The sequence below is a fragment of the Prunus dulcis genome, chromosome 8, assembly GCF_902201215.1.
Source record: "Prunus dulcis chromosome 8, ALMONDv2, whole genome shotgun sequence".
Taxonomy (NCBI): Eukaryota; Viridiplantae; Streptophyta; class Magnoliopsida; order Rosales; family Rosaceae; genus Prunus; species Prunus dulcis.
In genome coordinates, this window is record NC_047657.1 from 18,809,337 (window position 1) to 18,829,215 (window position 19,879).

Below are 19,879 nucleotides of genomic sequence, written 5' to 3' on the forward strand. Positions count from 1 at the left end.
TGCTGGGTTGACGGGGTCCGTTTAAAAGACGGGGGGACACGTGGCGGATGGGTGGAGGGCGGGGAATTTATTTATAAAAAGGAGGTCTCTCGAGGCGACAGAAATGTAGCTACAAATTCTGGCCATGTGGCAATAGAGAGGCCCACAGGATTTGTCGACTTGGACACATCATTCAAGTTTAATTGAGAGATTCCCTGCTCTTCTGTTCTGATTCTTCTTCACTTTCTCTCTTTTTGACAGGAAAGTTCTGTTTCTACGTCCACTTTTGGAAGTAAATAAAGTAATTATAATTACATTGTGAATTCCCTTATTATTACCGGCACTAAAATAATTATCCAAAATTTTATTTGAATGAGTTGGATCGATGTATCATGTATGTTTAATATAATTCCAGTCCACTTCAAATCGAATTAATTTTATTTAAAGAAATATTTGAAGTATGCATGTTTGTACAAACACCGTATTCTTGCACTCGAGTTTGAAAACATACGAAGAGTTCTATGGTATCAAAACTTAAAAAGAAAAGGAAAAAATAAAACAGCAAAGTCGATATGCCACTTTTGCACATATCTCGAGGAATTGCTAACTTCAAAAGACAAAGTTGAGCATTAGCTGCACGCATAAGCAATGCAGTGCATGGCCAGTGGGTATGTGTTGTGGGGGCCATCCTTGATGATCAACTTTTCTGAGGTTTGCTTGTTGATTATCAAATACCTTGCCCAGAATTTCTGCTTTGCATTCAAAATGAATAAAGAAGATATATTTGACAATAAGGATTCGAAGAAGTGGAGTGTAATGAGGCGGACACATCGTAATGGTCAATTGACTTATCTACACGTCCGTTGTTAAGAGTGTCGTGTTTAGAGAACTATTAACATATAAAGCATAGTCATTATGCTTTAATTAATGAGCTTTGGATTGAGGTAAGAGTAAAGAGGGGGAGGCAAGAAATCCAAGTGGGGTGAGGTTTGGTTTGTGTTTTATGAAGCAAACAATAATCTAGATAGATTTGTGGAAGGTCTAAAGACCAAAAAGTGAAGGCCAATGGCTCACCTTCCCACACAACCAAACCAATACTATATATATACCACAGAGAGATCTCTAGCCTCTTCTTTTTATTTAATTTGATTTTTAATAACGTAATTAATTGTCTGATTGCCTTCAATAATTTGATTTATTCTATAATTATATTTGTAATTAGCTAGATTAGGTTAGGTGCAAATACATTTGTCTCTTTCTTATTTTGGATATGTAATGCTTGGCGTGACGTGAACTGTCAACATACTCTCAGCCCACGTGTCTAATTCTTATTGGTGGAGCTTTAAACAAGACAGACAGTCTCACGTCAGTCTTGGAGGACCCGAACCCCGCCAGCGCCAGGCTCATTTAATTCCACCCCGGAACACCGGTACGGAGTCTCTATCTCTCTCTCTCTCTCTCTCTCTCGGGCATGGGTGACTGATCACTGACGTGGCAGGGGTCCTCTGGCACGTGACCCTCACGTGACGTCATGCATCCTGTCCGATGAAATGATTGTTTCGTTTTGCTAAAGTTTTGTGGTGGATGAGAGTGGGGCCTCAAAATTTTGGAGAAGTTTTTGTAATGAGGACTTTTGACCCTACTTGTTTCTTGGTTTTGCTATTCATGTGTTACAAACTTAAAAGTAACAATCTAATTTTCATATTTATAGGAAAAGCGATTTTATTGAAGGAAAACTCTCAACATTACAAGAAATTCTCAACTAAAACATCCGGGATAGATAAAACAAAACGAGCTAATCTATAAGCCACAATATAGACGTCATCTTTCATTTGCAGCATCTACATGATTATGATTATGGTACATATATGTATGATCTGAATTCAGTGTTATGTCATGGTCAATAAGCCTGGTGCAACAATTTCAATCATGTACTTATGCTGCATGCTGCATGTGGTCCTAGCTATATATGCTTCTCCTTTAAACATACAAATCCACAATGATGACATATATATATGTATATATTTGAATCACTTTAATCGTATCAGATTCAGAGTGAAAGTGTTCCTCCAATGTTCTTCCGTTTGCCTTTTGAGGGGTTTGAAAAATTTTAAAATGAAAATTTTGCAAAACGTTGAGGTTGGTCCCAGAAAGGTGCCGATTCAAACCCAATGAAAAATCTGACAATACTGCCGCACGCTTGAAGATAGCCACGAGGGTTCAGATTGAGAGTAAGTGAGGTGTTTATTTTATTTTATTAGAACAAAAGCACCCCCCAGTCAAAGCTCTGTGACCTCAGAAAAAAACCTCCTGATGATCCCCCACGCCATCACCAAACTAAACTATTGATTTATAATTACAACTTACAAGGCAAAAAGAAAAAAACTCAAATTTAAACCAACTTGTAGACAGCAAAATGCCACAAAATAGACAGAGAGCATGACGCCCCACCGAAACCCTAAATTTTGAGGATGAGAATGGATTGACCAGAAGATTAGGGTTAAACATGAAAATGGCAATGCGGAGTTACGTCCCAGGAGATGACTTCTGAAAGATAATAAAATCTAAAGCTAGAGATAGGATAGGGTTTATAATAATATACTATTTTGCTTACTGGGCATGCATGCAGCGTTTGCAGGCAGGCAGGCAGGCAGCAGGAGGAGGAGGAGGGTACCAAAGTAATAAATGGATATAAATATTTTCTTTTTCTTTTTCATATTTATAGAGGTATGAGTGATGTCATGGTTTAGACCGTATTTAATTAGGGTTTTGGATAAAATTAAAGGCTGATATTGCTTGTTGTACAAGGCGTCAGTGAGTCAGACTCAGGCACACAACACAAATGATCCAAAGACAAACAGTCAACAAGGATAATTAATTATTTACAGATTAAAATAATGTGATCATGGTGATATCATCATTCCCATCGTTAATTAATTTATTGGCATCTCCTCCTCCTCCACGTGCAAACCCTCCTGGAGGCTCTACCTTCTTCAGTCAGCCAGCCAGGCTGAGGCAGGCCCTCGTGCTTCGTAAATTTTCCCATTTTAAGGCAGCGCTGCCGATGCTCTCTCTGTCTCTGTCTCTACCCAATTCTTGTTTTTAATCACATTCGTGACTAATCATTTTGGCATCAAGTTTTACAATTTTTGCAGATGACAAGGAAAATATATTTTTACAACCCACTAGTTTTCTTTTTTCTTTTTCTCTTGAGTGCAAGCAAGCACCAACCCAATAATATTATAATAAAAATACTAATTTCAATTTTCACAACTTAGACAAATAACAGGCTCCACTAGTGGGTTAGACCGAGAGGCTTTTGGGACACGAAATGAACAACACACCTCCTTAGCTACTACCTGTCCAAGCTCAATTGCCAATCACACAGAAGAAAGAGAAGCAAAAAAAGAAATTCAGAGACACGGATGGCTGCAGCTGTGTGCTGGTTTGGTTGCCAAGAAGAAGATGCAGAAATATATTAGCAACCAGTTTAACAACTGCACAGACATCTCAAGTGCATAACTTTTATATTTATTAATGTACTCTGTTTCTTTTTGTTTCAGAAACCTACATCCAGTAAAATATACATAAAAAAATTACATGGAAGTATGACTGGCAGAGACAAATAATGACAGATGCGCCCAAGATTGATTTTAGGGGTAACATAATAATCACACAGTTGCAGCCTTGAGAGACAAAAAGTCTGAAATCTTGTTCGTGTAAAAATCTGGTTGTATGGAGTTGTTAGGACTCTGAAGCACTGATAAAGTGGTGACACCTATAAGACAGAAAGGGAAAGCGCCTTAATTAGCTCAAATACATCACAAACTCAAGAAAACTTGGGCCAAAAATGCAGACTTTAGTTTAGTTACCTGAGAGAACAAGAAAAGTTTTGTAACCACCATTTTGTCCAAACAGAATATCAGTATCTAATCTGTATCCCAACCATGCAAATCTGTGACTTCACTTCAAGATGCCAAATCTGTCATTGATTAAATTCAACTGACTAATATCAGCAATTATATGACCAATAGTTTTCATCAGATCCATTGAAGTTCACTTCTTTAAGATGTCAAAGTGTTCTGCGACTTAGTACATGTCAGCTACTAATTAGAATGCAAAATTACATCACGAAAATTGTACATTCTGTTACAATAATTGCATTCTTGTATTTACAAAATCATTGATGTTTACCGCATTAGTCAAAGTCATGTCTTTTGGCCTTTGAGTGTTTTTTTAACTTTTAAGAAGGGGCACATAAGCTAGATGGTTGCTAAGTATAGTGAGTGATTAAAAAGATGAGTCAATGATGAAACTCCTCTAATGTTTGTCAGAAAACCAAATAGAGCAATTTAACTTAAATAACTAAAGAATTAATCTACAGTAAGATAAAACAATGAAGAACAATAATTAAAGCATTTGACTTACTCGTTTGCTAAGTAGTCCATCATAAATGTTGAGGGTTTTCCCACAACCAGCGGCTCACGTTGAATACATCCACGGATAGCGCCAACCATAGAACCACCACGGTCCACCTGAAGTTGAGTATAAATTATAGTAGCTATTGAGAGAAAATTATAGTAGCTTCATCAATTCGGTGACAACCTGTTTGGCTAGGTATTTTCAGGTCCAGAAATTCAAAATTTCCCAGTCAACTTTAGAAGTTTAGGTATCATATAATCAAGTCATTTGGAACCACTAACCCATGCATCAGTAAATGCATCATAGATAATCTGATTCAGTATTCTGAACATTAACGAGTTCAATAAATTGTAATAAGTTTTTTTTATAAGATCGAATAAAAGGTGGTCATTTTCACAGTCCTATCTCCTCTCCCTTATTTTATGCTTTGATATATTGAACAGAAACAAGGAGATGAAAGCATATATAAATGTGAGTGCAAAGTGTACAAATAGGAGTGTGAAAATCGCTACCCCTAACAAATGACTTTTGAATTTTAAACAAATTCCAATTAGGAAAATCTTTACATGTTTTGCAGCATAACACAGTTGAAAATAATCTAATTAAAACACAAAGTGCAACAAGAGAGGAGAGAAATGAACCTGCCCATTCCTGAGCATCTTTGAGACGAGTGACAGCATCACAATTTGTTGCAATGAAAAGACTTCCAGGGTTTTCACTTACACAGAGTGTCACATACTTTCCATCACATAAACATTGATTAATGACAACTGCCACCAGAGAAGACCAAATGCAATACATGTAACAAGTGCACTGCATATATAATAAGACCATAACGTTTATATGGTGTTGGCACTTGGTATAGTAACATGTATATTACCTTCCATTTAATACTTTGTAACACAATGTTTGCATATATGCCTGAATTTGAGCACAAGTACAGTCCATAGAAAAATAAAGAAAAACATATAGTGAATTGTGGCAGTTATGTGGCATCTATTTTTCAATCCAAACCTTCAGACATTAAAGTTTAAATATTAAACCGAAGCCCTAATAATTTCTGAGGCAAGAAGAATCTAAAACAGATGCATGCACACATAAAAAGATGATGTTTTCAAAAAATTATTGTTTGGTGAGGGGAGAGAAAAAAAATAGATTTTCTGGAGCAAACTGCATGTTCCCGGGAGAGGGGCAGGCAGTGATGATCCTCCTTTACTTCATCCACTACATCAACATTCATACTAAATAATTACCAGGGGAACTTTCAGTTTCCAAATATTTGCTTTTACATCCAAAGATGTAGACCTCGTTATGTCTCTCGAGCAACAATTTGCTATTTATATCTGAAGATATTTTAAACTACAGGTAACCTGTTAAGCTTTATCCTAAATTTAAAATGAAACTGAAGATACAAATGCAAAGGAAATAATGACACCAAGTTTTGTGCAATGCTCTTGTTAGCCAAATGAATAACATGTCATTTGATTTCACAGACTAGGATATAAAATAGAAAAAGTACAAGTAACAGCATCATGTACTTAAACTTATATGATTTCGGACTCATACTTACTGGTCCACCAATGTATTGATATCCAGCAAGCTCAAGCTCCTTCAAGATACCTTCCTCACCAATCACATAAACCTATAAAAGGCTCGATCATCAGTCTATTTACATCTAAGTTCATGATTAACATGCACCAGTTAATTCATTTAGTGCTAATCATGAGGTACCAGATGCAAGGAAATCACAACAAAATAACTTCTTTCAGAATACGCAAAACTTGGAATCCCATAGCAAACACAATTTACCATGCCTGAAAAGCTCAATTAGTATCTATCTTCAACTGACAAATTTGTCTCGTCTTTAGACTCAACAATAAGTCGAAGTCTTCGCATAATGCGATATGGCTCAGATTTTCAATATTCCAGAGCCAAGTGTTTCAAGAGACAGGCTACCAAATTGATGGGTTCAACGGAACAATGAACAACCTTTAAAAGAAGTCACAAAGGTGACAAAAACCAATGAATTCAACCATGGCCAGCTACCAATTAAATAAATACCAAATTGCTTCTAAACAGAATTGACATTATCAAACAACAAAATAATCTCAAAATTATAGCAGAGCAGAATTAACATTACCATGATATAAGCAAGGGCTCAGATTTTTTATAACCTTAACTAAACCAAATATCAAGATCAAACACGATAAACATTAGCACAATACACAAACTAAATTCACATTTCTGATAAATCGATAAAACCTAACCTAAGATCAAAATCAGCAGCATTAACATTACCACAGCACGGGGAAAAAGTAAGAAAATTTGCGATCAAACGCAACATCGAAATTAAGCGAAATTAACATTTCACAACTAAAAAGGCTCGACTTTCACAACCCAGAATCAGAATGAAGAAAATTCAGATAACCAACATCATTTTATAGAAACTAGAATAAGAAAATAAAAGAGAAACTGTCATAATTAAAAAATAAGCAGAAAGCCACCTGGTATCGATGTGAGGAGACATCATTGGAATCGTCGGAGTCGTTGTCGATGAACTCGTAATCCACAATTCCAGCTTCGTCGCTGTCCATAGCGGCGGCTGAGATTGGTATATATTGTAAAATTATAAAATTAAAAACGGTATAGCTGATCCATACTAATTTTATTTTAATTTTTAAATAGTATAGCCGCGCGGCTATACTATTTAAATATTCGAATATATTTATTTTATTTTTTAAAAATAGTATAGCCAGACGGCTATACTATTTAAATATTCGGTTATATTTTCATTTTATTTTCTAAAATAGTATAACCGCGCGGCTATACTTTTAGCCGCCCGGCTATACTATTTAAATATTCGAATATATTTAAAAGTTATAGCCGACCGGCTATACTATTTTATTTTGGTTTTTAAATAGTATAGCCGCCCGGCTATACTATGCCATTTAAATATTCGATATAGCCAAATGGCTATACTATTTTTATTTTAGTTTTTTGAATAGAATAGCCGCCCGGCTATACCATTTAAATATTCGAATATATTTAAACAGTATAGCCGGCTATACTGTTTAAACAGAAAATCTCCAAGTCCGTTTCCCCCTCTCGCCTTATTCTCTTCTCTCTTGGCTCTCTCCCAAACGACATGTGCCCCTCACCACACCAACGACAACGACGAAAATTCCTCCCTCTGCCAACTCCACCAATTCCAGCTCAAGATCTCTCACTTGGGGATTTACGCCCACTTGAAGCTTTATGTTTTATAAATTTTTTTTTCTTCAATTTGTTACCCATGATTTTATGAGATTATTATTTTGTCACTCAAATCATTGTGGTAAGGCTTTTATTGCTCCAGATTATATATGAAATAAACTTTATGTTTGTGGAAGAGTTTAAGAAGATGCTTGGTTTAGATTCCAATCGGCTATCCTGGATGTCAATTATTGAGGAAGGTGCTGTGAAGGTATTCTTGGTAGATATATGATTCTAAGCTTCCAATTGTGGTTGGCGTCTGGTATTATCTGTAGTATTTTGTAAACTCTACACTGAATCCATACACCATTGTGCTTATTCTTGCAATCCTATTATGATGTTCCAAAGTACATTCAGAATTGCCAAAAGCAAAATTACTCAAGGTACCATGTGTTCCTTGCATTGTTGTATTTTCCCTTGGCTTATGACAAAGTTGTAGATATCCAAATTCTTATGATACCTTAAATTAGGTCATCTGACACCTCTTCTCTTTCACAGGACTTCTATGAGCTGTGCCCTCAGAAATTTCAATGCAAGACAAATGGTGTTACCCGGGTATAAAGTTCATAGCATCTTTTATAAAGTAGTTGCTAGTTTCATTAGACTATTCATTCTGTTTATGTGGTTGAAGAAGAATGGTGAGATACACAGCTCGAAAGATGGGTTTTGATCGCCTTTGTAGTTTGTGCTATTATAGTTATCAAATAGGGCTTATGGAGCAGAGTGTTCCACAGAGTTTCAAGTTTTTAAACCACCCCAGTTGAGCAGTCAATTGGGATGCAACAACCTTTCCTGCAGCTTTCTTTAATATGTCTTAATTAATGTTTGACTATGATGATGTCTGTTGGTGACCACTTAATTGGATGCATGATGCTGTGGAACTTAGAATAGATTCCTGCACATATTCAAAGGTTGTTCTTATGATGCATCGATGAATCAGGGATTCCTCATTATTCTTAGCAGTATACAGTCTATATGCATGTATGTGATAATGTACTGACATTTGATTTCTCAGCGCCGCTGGATTGTGGTGAGTAATCCTAGCCTGTGTGCTCTTATCTCAAAAGGGCTTGGAACAGAAGCTTGGATTCGTGATGTTGATCTTCTAACTGGCTTGCGAGCAGATGCAGCAGATCCTGACCTTCAACAAGAATGGATGATGGTACTCTCTAGGCTTCATATTTGTACATTGAATCAATGAATGGTGTGAAGGTTTGGTCACAAGTTCTTAGAACTTCTATCCTGTTCATCTTTTCTCCTTTGTCTAATAGATTACAATGAAATTTATCACTTTCAACTGCAGGTTACTTTAGATGCAATGTTTGATGTGCAGACAAAGCGAATACATGAGTACAAAATACAGCTGCTTAATATACTTGGCATTATCCATCGATATGACTGTATCAAGGGGAATCACATTTTATATGGTGAAGAACCATATTTTTATAACTTCTTAACAAACAACTACCTTATACCTTCTAAGGGGAGCTATCACCATCCTCCAGCATTGTGCATACCTATTTCCTCTTCTTGTCACAGTAATTTAACTAGTTGTTGGACAGTAACGTATTGAGTTTTCAATGAGATATGATGTGGAGTTGGAGCTTTCTTCTCATGTTTTTTTTTTTTCTTTCCCTATTTTCGTAAGAACTTTCTTTCCTTTTTGCCCCCACTTATAAGATGAGCACTTAGCCGCAGAACATAGAGAGATTTTTGTTTAAACAGTATAGCCGCCTGGCTATACCATTTAAATATTCTAGTATATTTAAAACATATAGCGGCTATACTATTTAAATATTCGAATATATTTAAAACTTATAGCCGAACGGTTATATCATTTAAATATTCAAATATATTTACAAACGTATACATTAAAAAAAGAGTATAGCCGAGATTTTTTCACAGTCGTGCCCTCGTTGACTTCGGCTTTACTAACGATTAAACTTGTTTTGTTGAAACCCGTGAGTAGCATTTGCTGCTGCAGAACAAACCAATTTTAAAACGGCTTATACTCTTTAAAGTCCATTTCCCTCTCCCGCCTTGTTCTCCTCTCTTGGCTCTCTCTCTCTCTCCCAAACGACATGTTCACCTCACCACACCAACGACAACAACGACAATTCCTCCCTCTGCCAACTCCAACAATTCCAGCTCAAGATCGCCCACTTAGGTATTTACGCCCACTTCAAGCTTTATTTTTTATAATTTTTTTTCCTTCAATTTGTTACCCATGATTTTCTTCTTAGCTATTATTAATTTTGTTATGCAGAATCAGTTCTAGCATAAAGTGTTCAAAATCTGAATGGGAAAATCGATTGTATCGAAGAGCGTTGACTACATGGTTCAGAAGATCCATCATTTGCAGTATGTTTTGTTCACTCTTCTGGTTTGTTTCCCGTTTCAGCTTCAAGTCTTGAGCTTTCAAGTATATGCTAAATTGAAAGAAAATATATAATATTTGGTTGCATTTGTATGTCACAGGGAGACTCAAGGCTTAATGCTCTAGAAGAAGAGGTTCATATATTTTTCAATTTATTTTGTGCAATTTTTAATTCAATGAATAAGTAGCAGAAATAGTTTGTTGGATTTGAGAAATAGGCTTTGCAATGTGTTTTAGGTACGGCTTCTGTGGGCTGCATCAAGAAGTAGTACAACTTGGATCTTCAACGGTTGCCTCTCAGGCTCAAAAGGTCATGCACTGATGTACTCAATGCATCTATAGTCTATGGCTATGAGTGTGTGATGTTGTTAGTGTGGTGTTCATTTTGCCAGTGGCTTCTTTCTCTTTGCTTTCAGATGGCCGATATCGTTACAGAACAATGGATTCAAATTCATGGAGTTTCTATGGTCCTCGCGTAACAAGGTTCGGTTTTTAGGCCCCAATCTCAAATTCTCACTATTTATTTCTGGTTTGGTTTAGCAATAGATTGATTGGTTTGGTGGTTCTTCTTGAGACTTGATAAATCTTTATGCATTCAATATTCATCCATTGATGGTTCTTCTTGGTTTGGACTGCTTTTCATTCTTTGGATATTGCATTTCTGTTATAGATTTTGACATTTCTATTCTTTGTTTGGATGGTTCTTCTAACTTCTTATTTGTAAATTTAAAATTTAATTTAATATGTGACTGTAAAAGATGGCTAATGTCATAAACGTGAAACATTGGCACCTTCTTCAGTTTGCATTTCTGAAATGATATACGTGTTTTGTACCAAAACAAAATCGAAGAGTTTTCCAACAGCACTATAAAACAATTACAAAAGATTGAAATTTTGGAGGTGAAGAAAGCAGGGGCGTTGTTGGGCTTATCATAGAACATGTAGGGGAAAAAAATGGGTACAAAGAGAAATTGGAGAAAATGAAAGAGAAGGTAAAGCCTGAAGAAGTTGTAAAAATCCTAAACCTCTTTTCCCTTTCCTTTCCTTTTATATAAACATTCCTGCCTTTACCTTATGACAAGAATCATCAGAGAAAAAGAAGAAAAAAAACAGCAAAAGATGTTCCAGTAGCTTCATTTACAAGTTTCAAAATCTGAATAGGATTCTATAGTATGCCTCGATTCTGTTAGCAGTAGACAAACTACTTGTTAGTCCCTGCACAAGCAAAAATTTAAGCATGCCTGGTAGGCTTGCGGCCTATGAATGTACCAAAAGTAAGAAAAGGAACAACTTTGTCGTAAAAGTAAAACGCATAAACGATGGGGCCTATTGTCACTTTAGCTAGAATTGAACTCAAGAAAAATTCCAACTCAAAAGCAAAAGTTTGTGCAGTCACTCCCATTATCCCATATGCCCTTTTTATTTCTTCGGAGTGAATGCTTGAATTTTTGTCCACCGACAGTGCTTGAGTAATTGTTCCTCTTCTCTTTTTCCATCTCTGATTATTTTACGTGGATTGTTTTCGAGCTTTGTACAATTGCTAAACTAAAATGTGATCTAGCTGCAAGCAACTGCTTTCAATTCTCTTTCTTTCTAAATAAGAGAGGCTGCAAATCTCTCAAGCTGGCAGTGGCAACTTATCTCTAGCTTTCTCTCTCTCTCTCTCTCTCTCTCTCTCTCTCTCTCAAGCTGGCAATTGGCTCCTCAGCTGCAACTTAATTAACCAAACTGCTTTCTATCTTTCTTTCTAAACAACAAAGGCCACAAATTTATATATACATCCAATTTTGAGATTTTTTTATTCCTCATATCTCATTCTCAATATATACATCCAATTTGGATACATGTAATGCATGTTTTGACTTGCAGGTTTGCAGGTTGTGGATAGGAATATGAATTCATCATCTTCTTCTCCTCCTTTTGCTGCCCCCCTTCAAGAAAAGTATGATGTGTTTCTTAGTTTCAGAGGTAAAGACACACGCGATACTTTTACCAGTCATCTTCACGCAGCTTTACTTCGGAAGAAAATTGAGACCTACATGGATCGCAGACTGGAGAAAGGAGACGACATTGAACCTGCCCTTCTGGAAGCAATCGAGAAATCAAAGATTTCAGTAGTCATTTTCTCAAAAACCTATGCTTCTTCCACATGGTGTTTGAAAGAACTTGTGCATATACTGGGATGCAAGGAAAGATATGGACAAATTGTTATACCCATTTTTTATGGCATAGATCCATCACATGTACGAAAACAGCAGGGAACTTATACACTTGAAGGTCTTCAACTAAAGAAACGTTTTAAGGGCAGTAGGGATGAGGTGGTCAACTGGAGGGCTGCTCTGGAGGAAGCAGCCAATATGTCTGGGTTTCATCATTCAAGCAAAACAGGGTAGCCAACTCTCTAACTTATATCAATTTCCACTTGTGATCATTTGATTCATGCTTACTATTGTTTGTCTTTCATAATGATATTTGCCAGGACAGCAGCTGATTTTGTAGAGAAAGTTGTCCAAGATATTTTGACCAAATTGAATCGTGAATCGTCAAGTGATTTAAAGGGCCTGGTTGGAATTGAAAGGAAGATTGAGAAAATTGAGTCGTTATTGTGCTTAAGTTCACCAGGTGTTTGCTGTGTAGGTATTTGGGGCATGGCTGGTATTGGCAAGACCACCCTTGTGGATGCCGTATTTCACAGGCAGTCCTCTAAATTTGAAGCTGCTTGTTTTCTTGCAAATGTTAGGGAGAAATCAGAACAAACGGGTGGACCAAATCAGTTGCTAAATAAACTCGTTCGTAAGATATTAAAGGACAAAGATATAACCATCGACACTCTGTCTATAGGACAAACTTCTATTCAAGCTAGGCTCAGGCGTACAAAGGCGCTCATTGTTCTTGATGATGTGAATGCTTCAAGCCAACTAGAAGTTCTTGTTGGTGACCATGATCGGTTTTGCCAAGGCAGTCGAATCATTATAACTGCTAGAGATAAAGGCGTTCTTGAGGAAAAAGTTGATAATGAAAAGATATACGAGGTTGAGGGATTAAGTTTCAATGAAGCTCTTCAGCTCTTTCATTCGCATGCTTTCAAAAATAAGTCCCCAACAATAGATTATACTGAGTTGTCAAAAGAGGTGGTAGAATATGTTAAAGGCATTCCATTAGCTCTTAAAGTTATGGGGTCCTCATTCCTTCGTTGCAAGAGCAAACAAGAGTGGGAAGATCAATGGAACAAATTGAAACGATTTCCAAGTGAAGAAATCAAGAAAGCTCTGAGAGTAAGTTACGATGGATTAGAAGAAAATGAGAAGGAGATATTTCTTGATATAGCATGTTTTCATAAGGACGAGAATATTGATGGTGTAAAAAGAATGTTATATATTCGTGGTTTCTATGGGGAAGTCGGAATCAAAGTCCTCATTGATAGGTCTCTCATATCAATTTGGGAAGGATGGATAGCGATGCATGATTTGCTGCAAGAAATGGGTAGGGCAATTGTTCGCGAACAATGTATTGAAGAACCCAGAAAACGCAGTAGGTTGTTCATTGCAGAGGATGTCTATCAAGTGTTGACAAATAACCAGGTACATAGTTTATGTTATATTCACATTTACAATAAACAAGTCAGATTATTCCTACAAATATAATTTTGATTAAACTTTTTTTTATTATTAATTCACATTTACACTTTGCTATTGATTGTCAGAGAACTGCAACTGTTCAAGCCATATTCTTTGACTGGTCTAAGATTGAAAAGCTAAACTTGAATCATGCAAATTTCGAAAAAATGTATCAACTGAGATGGCTACGTGTCAATTACCCTCGGTTTCTCAAGAACATCACATTAATTGATTCTCTTGATCTTCCTAATTCTCTTAGTTATCTTGAATGGGAGGGATATCCTTTGAAATCTTTGCCATCAAAATTTTCTCCTGAAAATCTTGTTGAGCTTCATATGCCGTTCAGCGAAGTTGGGGCTCAACTTTGGAATAAAGACCAGGTATATATGCTTATTTTAGTTCTTGTATAACATGTGGCCTAGAAAGTAATAATCTGCAAGCTACGTTGTTAATTATTTTCATTTCTATTTAATTTGTTACAGAATCTTATCAACTTAAAAGTGATCAGTCTTCGTTCCTCCGATCATCTAACTGAAGTTCCAAATCTCTCTCAGAGTCAAAAAATTGAGCGGATAGATCTTTATGACTGTAACAGATTGGTTGAAATTCCTTCGTATTTTAAATATCTTAACAAGCTTACAAATCTTGAACTTGGGCGGTGCAGAAAGCTCAAAACTCTTCCGGATATGCCATGTAATATTGAATTCTTAGATTTATCTAAGACAGCAATAGAGGAATTGCCTTCATCAGTTTGGTCTCACGAAAAAATATCTGAGCTTGATATTAGATATTGTAGAGACCTTAAGAGTCTTCCAAGCAGCAGTTGTAAGCCGAATGTGTCAGGTACTTTTAGTCTATGTGGCTGCAAATCTCTTTGCAAGTTTCCGGAGCTTCCCAGGAATACAACAGTGCTAGATTTGAGTAAGACAGGAATAAAAGATTTGCCGTCATCAATCAAGTTTGTCTTTGGTCTCACTACAATTAAACTGGTCGCTTGCAAAAGCCTTGTGAGTCTCCCAATGAACATTTGGAATTTGAAATCTTTGAAGAGCCTTGATCTCAGTCGTTGCTCTAACTTTCAACACTTGCCAAAAATCTCAGACCCTGTGGAACATCTGGAGTTTCTAAATTTATCAGGTACAGCGGTTAAAGAGCTACTGCCATCAGTTGGAAATCTAGTTGCACTTAAATATTTAGTTCTCCACAAGTGCAAGAACCTTGAGGTCGTCCCAAACAGCATCTACAGTTTAAGCAATCTTAAAACTCTCTCGTTTAATGGCTGTTCGGAACTGAAGAAATTGCCTCCCGTCTTAATAGACCGAGTTGGATTGGTATCTCTGGAAGCACTAAACCTTGCTAAGTGCAGTATACTAGAAATCCCTGATGGCCTTGTTTGCTTAACCTCATTACAAAAATTAAATCTGAGAGAGACCAACATTAAGAGCATACCTGCAAGCATCAAACATGCTGCTCACCTGTCTTGCCTTTTCTTAACCGATTGCAAGAGCCTTAAATCTTTACCAGAGCTCCCCCCATTGTTGCAACGTCTTGAAGCACATGGTTGCACGTCTCTGAAGAGAGTCTCAAGTTCAAGCACTGCACTCGCACAAGGTTGGGGCGAATATATATTTTATCCAGGGCTTCATGAAAAATATATATTTTCTAGTTGCCCAAAGTTGGACCAGAATGCACGAAGGAACATAATGGTTGATGCACAGCTCCGAATTATGCGAATAGCAACTGCGTGGTCAAAGTCTAAAGAAGAAAAAATTGAACAATCATCATATGATTCAGATGATGATTATGATTATGATTCAGATGGTTATGATTCTGATTCAGATGATTATGATTCAGAGGATTATGATTTAAATGATACTGATCATGATCCAGATGATATGATGCAGGTCTATATATCTCTTTCTTTCTTTGTTTCTCTATCTACCTCACGCACACACTCTCTGTCTCACTCACTTCTGTGGAAAATTTTACACGAGTTTAATAACTAAGATGTCCATTCATGCTACAGGAAAATTTCATTGCCATTAAATGTTGGGGGTATGAAATTCCAAATTGGTTCAGCCATCAAAGTGAGGGATCTTCAATAAACATCAAGCTTCCTCCTGATTGGTTTAGCACAGATTTCTTGGGTTTCGCTCTATCTCTTGTTATTGCATTCAACAAGGATTACGCTGAATTCTCTATGAAGATTGGATGCAAGTACAACTTCAAAACTAGTAATGGTGAAAGCCATGAAATCAACCATCCTTTGCATCCGTTTGCGAATAGTGGAAGCTCAAAGCTCCATCAGGTGTATGTGTGGTGGTATAATAATGTATTTGAAGAAGTTGTAGAGGGAGCTCAAAGCCCCACTGCGTTTTACAAACTTGTTACTGAGGTCTATGTTGACTTCAGCGTACTGGGTTTTGCCAACAAACCCTATTCGGAGTTGGAGGTGGAGAAGTGTGGGATTTGTTTGTTGTATGCCCAAGATGCTGAGAGCATAAAGAAGAGGATTTTGTAGCTAAAGCGATCATGAACTTTTATCCCTAACTTCAATTTTTGTTTTTTGTTTTGACGTGCAATATCATTTTATTTGAGCTGTTACAAGCCTTGTGGCTGAGGATGCTTATGCTTAGGGATGTCGCTTGTACAAAAAATTAAAAAGTAGTGGGGAATCCAGTCTAGTCTCCTTGTAACTAATTCAGTCTGAAAGAACTCCTCGACTTTTACAGGGAGATATAGAACATGGATATCAATGGTGCCATGTCGTTCTCCACGTGTCACAACTTTTTCACTATTAGTGTTTGGGATGCTTTATTTATTTTATTTTATTAATCAAGTGGCATTACGTAATTTTTGATGCACAGACTAATGGATGTATGAAAGTGGTAAAGAAACAATTCTTCAAATACTAAGGATACATTTTTTGCCACTATGATTAAGGGTTTGTTTGGGAGTGATTCTGAATAGACCAATAATCACTTCTCTGAAAAATCACTTCAGGTGGTAAGTGATTTTATGGAGAAGCACGTGGGAGATCCATCATTTGCAGTATGTTTTGTTCACTCTTACAAGAGCGTTGATGACATGACGAAGAAGATCCATCATTTGCAGTCTGTTTTGTTCACTCTTAAGGTTTGTTTACCGTTTCAGCTTCAAGTCTTGAGCTTTCAAGTATATGCTAAATTGAAAGCAAATATATAATATTTGGTTGCATTTGTATGTCACAGGGAGACTCAAGGCTTAATGCTCTAGAAGAAGAGGTTCATATCTTTTTCCATTTATTTTTTGCAATTTTCAATTCAATGAAAAAGAAGCAGAAAGAGTTTGTTGGATTTGAGAAATAGGCCTTGTAATGCTTTTTAGGTACGGCTTCTGTGGGCTGCATCAAGAAGTAATACAACTTCGATCTTCAACTGTTGCCTCTCAGGCTCAAAAGGTCATGCACGGATATACTCAATCCATCTATAGTCTATGGCTATGAGTGTGTGATGTTCATTTTTCCATTGGCTTCTTTCTTTTTGCTTTCAGATGGCCGACATTGTTCACACAAGTTTTGCTAATTCACTAATATTTGCTAGTTTCTTTTTTAAAATAATTAAATAAATAGATGCCCCAATAAAAGGCTCGATCATCAGTCTATTATCATCTAAGTTCATGATTAACGTCAACCATCATTTTTATTAGGCTCTAATTCTTGTTTTTAATCACATTCGTGGCCAATAATTTTGGCATGAAGTTTTACAATTTTTGCGGATGACAAAGGAAAATACTCTATATATTTTTACAACCCACATTTTTTTTTTTTTTTCCTTCTTTTGAGTGCAAGCAACAAAAACCCAATCACTCGCAAATTAGACGTATGTTTTCTTTTGAGTCCATATATGGACCCTCACTGTTGGGAAACAACAGAATCCAAACATCAGTGGGCCCTAAAATCCTGATGGGAAGTGGCACAAATGAACTGTGGGCTCAGCAAGGACATGAGGCCCAAACTAAAAAAGTTATCACCTCTCAAATTAAGGCCCAAAGTTATCTGCCTTCATTTGTTTTTTGGGGCATTTTCTTTCTGCAATCTTGGCAAAATAAAGACCAATAAATCTCTTTTTGGAGCAGCTTCCTCTCCTCTGCACCCTGTGCAAATTATCTACTGACTCAAACGCGAAAGCTACCAAAATCGCCTAATACTGAATGGATTAATAATGCTATAAGGAATATTTAGGGATCCCCAATAACAAGAAGATCTAGACTTAGAACAGAGCCAGAGTGAACAGAGGATAAGTAGACAAAGAAGTCGAGTGCACCAATCAACTCTCCACATTCACATAACAGGCCAAAAAAATTACTTCAAGACATTCAAAACTGAAAAACAAACATCAACAATACACTCTGCCAGATTTAAAAGTTGCAGACAAGTAGTGAATCGTTAACAAATGTAAGAACATCTATCGAGAAGGTTGCAAACAAGCAGTGAATCATATTAAAAGGGGTAAAATGAAGGCAGGCTAACTGTGGCACAAGTTTAACTCCGTAGTCTATTCTGGTAAAGCTCCAGTATGTTTCATCATGACCACAAAACATGAAATGTAAAATTTGGGAATCTACACTACACTACCAGTAGGTTTCATCATAACCACAAAACATAACAAAATGTAGAATTTGGGAACCTAAAAGAAACTAGGCGAACTTCACAGAACCTAATTATAAGCTAAATTTGAGCATCTAAGACAACCCGTTTCTAACCGAAATCGCATGCCAATCTCAAAAATTTGACAGCCATGCGACGCAAGTTAGCCTCGACTAACTAGTTGCTTTCGATCCATTGACATTGTTGGTCATGCTGTACATTGTTCTAACTGGTTGAACAGGTACTTGCTGTGGTTGCTCTGCTATCTTGTCCAGGTCAACTTGTTGGTCACGGCACTCTGGGGAACAAAATGCACGAAAGGGGCTGCACGCCACCATTTCAAGTCAAAAAACACACAAAATTCAAAATTTTCAGTAAATTTAATGACACGGGAAATAGAAACAACTGTGAAATGGTATATAATTCACATAACATTTATAATTGCGAACGAAAAACAAATTAAATGCAAACAACAAAAGAAGAATTATAAATTACAACTCAAATTTGTATTCTTTTAAATTTAATTCCTTGTTTATCTTTTCAAAATGAAAAGAAATCAGGGAGATAAATAAGGAAAGAAACCTTACCCGCACATGAACACGTCCTCATTGTGAGGGAGCCTCCGGCGACAAAAGTAGCAGTGGTCAAGGAACTTATCGACCTGCGCCTCGCGTCCCATCGTCACAATCTCCGGCGACGACATCGTCAGAACCGACGGCGGAGACTGCACAGCCTCCGGCGACGGCTTCAGAGCCTTCGCGCCATTACCGAAAGCCGTACGGACGCGGAGCCAGGAATCGGAGGACTCGGCCGACCGCGGCGGAAGGAGGCCGGTGTCGCCGGAGCTCGACGAGTGAACAATGCGGGAGCGTTTGGCGGACATTGAAGATGGCTAGGGATTTGGGAGGGGAAGAGAGAGAAGCGAATTTGGGGTTTTTGAGAGGTTTGTGAGTGTAAGGAACAAACAGCAGAGAGAGAGAGTTCCACCAAAAAACAAAAAAGCAGAGAGAGAGAGAGAGAGAGAGAGAGTACGGGGGCTTTTGCTTTCTTCATGGTGCGGTGTATTTATATGGTTGCGCTACGTCACTGTGTTAAAATGTGTACCCGCCTAAAGCTCTAATTCTTGACCACAACGCGTCTTTTATTTATTTAATTATTATTTAACTCAGAAAAACAGAAAAAGAAAACAGAAAAAAGTAACGCGGTGATATTATAAGGGCGTGGACTGAATTAAATTAGGCCAGCTTGGATTTTTATTAACAAGATCAAATAGTTATTCTCTAATGATTCTTTTGTGAGGATTTTGTGGTTATACTAAACTCAAATAGCTTCTTTGAGTTCAGTATTTTATAATGGAAGTTTATATTAGGGAAATGGTTTTTTGTTTTTTTATTTAAACAAAGAATATTCTAAACGTCTCTAATTTGTGGAAATAAAAATTCGAACTAATGTTTAGGTATAGTCAAAATCGAAGTTTAAAATAGTATGTTTTAGAAATAGAAATTCGAACTAATGTTTAGGTATAGGTAAATAGAAGCTTAAAATATTATATTTTAGGTATAAAATCATCATGGACAAAGAATCTTTACTCACTAGAATGTTTGA

The 19,879-nt window shown here is 36.8% G+C and overlaps 2 protein-coding genes, 1 long non-coding RNA gene and 1 pseudogene across 3 annotated transcripts; 2 read left to right on the forward strand and 2 right to left on the reverse strand.

The window, feature by feature from the left end:
- Positions 1 to 3,468: 3,468 nt before the first annotated feature.
- LOC117636367 lies at positions 3,469 to 7,009 on the reverse strand (annotated as a pseudogene).
- Positions 7,010 to 7,497: 488 nt separating this feature from the next.
- LOC117612195 lies at positions 7,498 to 8,836 on the forward strand. The gene is made up of 3 exons (XR_004583318.1): positions 7,498 to 8,036; positions 8,152 to 8,208; positions 8,669 to 8,836. It is a non-coding gene; the product is annotated as an uncharacterized LOC117612195 (long non-coding RNA).
- Positions 8,837 to 9,524: 688 nt separating this feature from the next.
- LOC117612194 (disease resistance-like protein DSC1) lies at positions 9,525 to 16,486 on the forward strand. The gene is made up of 10 exons (XM_034340951.1): positions 9,525 to 9,820; positions 9,920 to 10,014; positions 10,132 to 10,164; positions 10,268 to 10,340; positions 10,447 to 10,513; positions 11,900 to 12,419; positions 12,510 to 13,611; positions 13,734 to 14,027; positions 14,130 to 15,551; positions 15,674 to 16,486. Exons 6-10 carry the CDS (start codon positions 11,923 to 11,925, stop codon positions 16,166 to 16,168), a joined length of 3,810 nt encoding a protein of 1,269 aa, XP_034196842.1. The 5' UTR covers positions 9,525 to 9,820; positions 9,920 to 10,014; positions 10,132 to 10,164; positions 10,268 to 10,340; positions 10,447 to 10,513; positions 11,900 to 11,922; the 3' UTR covers positions 16,169 to 16,486.
- Positions 16,487 to 18,098: 1,612 nt separating this feature from the next.
- On the reverse strand, positions 18,099 to 19,305 carry LOC117637763. The gene is made up of 2 exons (XM_034372764.1): positions 18,862 to 19,305; positions 18,099 to 18,598 (listed from the first exon to the last, which is right to left on the reverse strand). Exons 1-2 carry the CDS (start codon positions 19,155 to 19,157, stop codon positions 18,448 to 18,450), a joined length of 447 nt encoding a protein of 148 aa, XP_034228655.1. The 5' UTR covers positions 19,158 to 19,305; the 3' UTR covers positions 18,099 to 18,447.
- Positions 19,306 to 19,879: the final 574 nt, after the last annotated feature.